Source organism: Tetrahymena thermophila (genome assembly GCF_000189635.1).
Source record: "Tetrahymena thermophila SB210 genomic scaffold scf_8254765, whole genome shotgun sequence".
Classification (NCBI taxonomy): Eukaryota; Ciliophora; class Oligohymenophorea; order Hymenostomatida; family Tetrahymenidae; genus Tetrahymena; species Tetrahymena thermophila.
This window is the reverse complement of record NW_002476524.1, coordinates 25,098-26,290: the sequence shown is the minus strand read 5'-3', so window position 1 is coordinate 26,290 and position 1,193 is coordinate 25,098. Positions and strand designations below refer to the sequence as shown.

The 1,193-nt window shown below is 25.4% G+C and overlaps 1 protein-coding gene across 1 annotated transcript in view; it reads right to left on the bottom strand. All coding sequences in view use genetic code 6, as the record gives it.

The window, feature by feature from the left end:
* Positions 1-255: 255 nt before the first annotated feature.
* TTHERM_01410020 (kinase domain protein) overlaps positions 256-1,193 on the bottom strand; it is a gene marked incomplete at both ends in the record, with an annotated part of 2,446 nt that continues 1,508 nt past the window's right edge. Inside the window, 5 exons of the mRNA XM_001010015.3 lie at positions 256-331; positions 449-538; positions 642-731; positions 839-914; positions 1,032-1,193. The exon at positions 1,032-1,193 is cut by the window's right edge and continues 120 nt beyond it. Of these exons, the coding sequence (XP_001010015.3) occupies positions 258-331; positions 449-538; positions 642-731; positions 839-914; positions 1,032-1,193 (492 nt within the window). The remainder of the gene's footprint in view (positions 332-448; positions 539-641; positions 732-838; positions 915-1,031) is intronic.

Genomic DNA, 1,193 nt, shown 5'->3' with positions numbered 1-1,193 from the left:
TTTGATTTTTTTAATTATTTATTTAAACTATAAATTGAGAAAATGTGTAAAAAATTACTATAGACCAAGGCTTAAAGTGGAGAGAGTAGGACATTTAGCTATTTCGGAAGCTACTGCTTTCGCCCCATCTGGGCCTATATTGTTTTATCTAATTAAAATTTACAAAAATACTTAAATAAATAAATATTCTTTTATTTTTTGATTTTTTTAATTATTTATTTAAACTATAAATTGAGAAAATGTGTAAAAAATTACTCAAGACCAAGGCTTAAAGTGGAGAGAGTAGGACATTTAGCTATTTCGGAAGCTACTGCTTTCGCCCCATCTGGGCCTATATTGTTATCACTAATTAAAATTTACAAAAATACTTAAATAAATATTCTTTTATTTTTTTATTTTTTTAATTATTTATTTAAACTATAAATTGAGAAAATGTGTAAAAAATTACTCAAGACCAAGGCTTAAAGTGGAGAGAGTAGGACATTTAGCTATTTCGGAAGCTACTGCTTTCGCCCCATCTGGGCCTATATTGTTATCACTAATTAAAATTTACAAAAATACTTAAATAAATATTCTTTTATTTTTTGATTTTTTTAATTATTTATTTAAACTATAAATTGAGAAAATGTGTAAAAAATTACTAGAGGTAGAGGCTTAAAGTGGAGAGAGTAGGACATTTAGCTATTTCGGAAGCTACTGCTTTCGCCCCATCTGGGCCTATATTGTTATCACTAATTAAAATTTACAAAAATACTTAAATAAATAAATATTCTTTTATTTTTTGATTTTTTTAATTATTTATTTAAACTATAAATTGAGAAAATGTGTAAAAAATTACTAGAGGTAGAGGCTTAAAGTGGAGAGAGTAGGACATTTAGCTATTTCGGAAGCTACTGCTTTCGCCCCATCTGGGCCTATATTGTTATCACTAATTAAAATTTACAAAAATACTTAAATAAATATTCTTTTATTTTTTGATTTTTTTAATTATTTATTTAAACTATAAATTGAGAAAATGTGTAAAAAATTACTAGAGGTAGAGGCTTAAAGTGGAGAGAGTAGGACATTTAGCTATTTCGGAAGCTACTGCTTTCGCCCCATCTGGGCCTATATTGTTTTATCTAATTAAAATTTACAAAAATACTTAAATAAATAAATATTCTTTTATTTTTTGATTTTTTTAATTATTTATT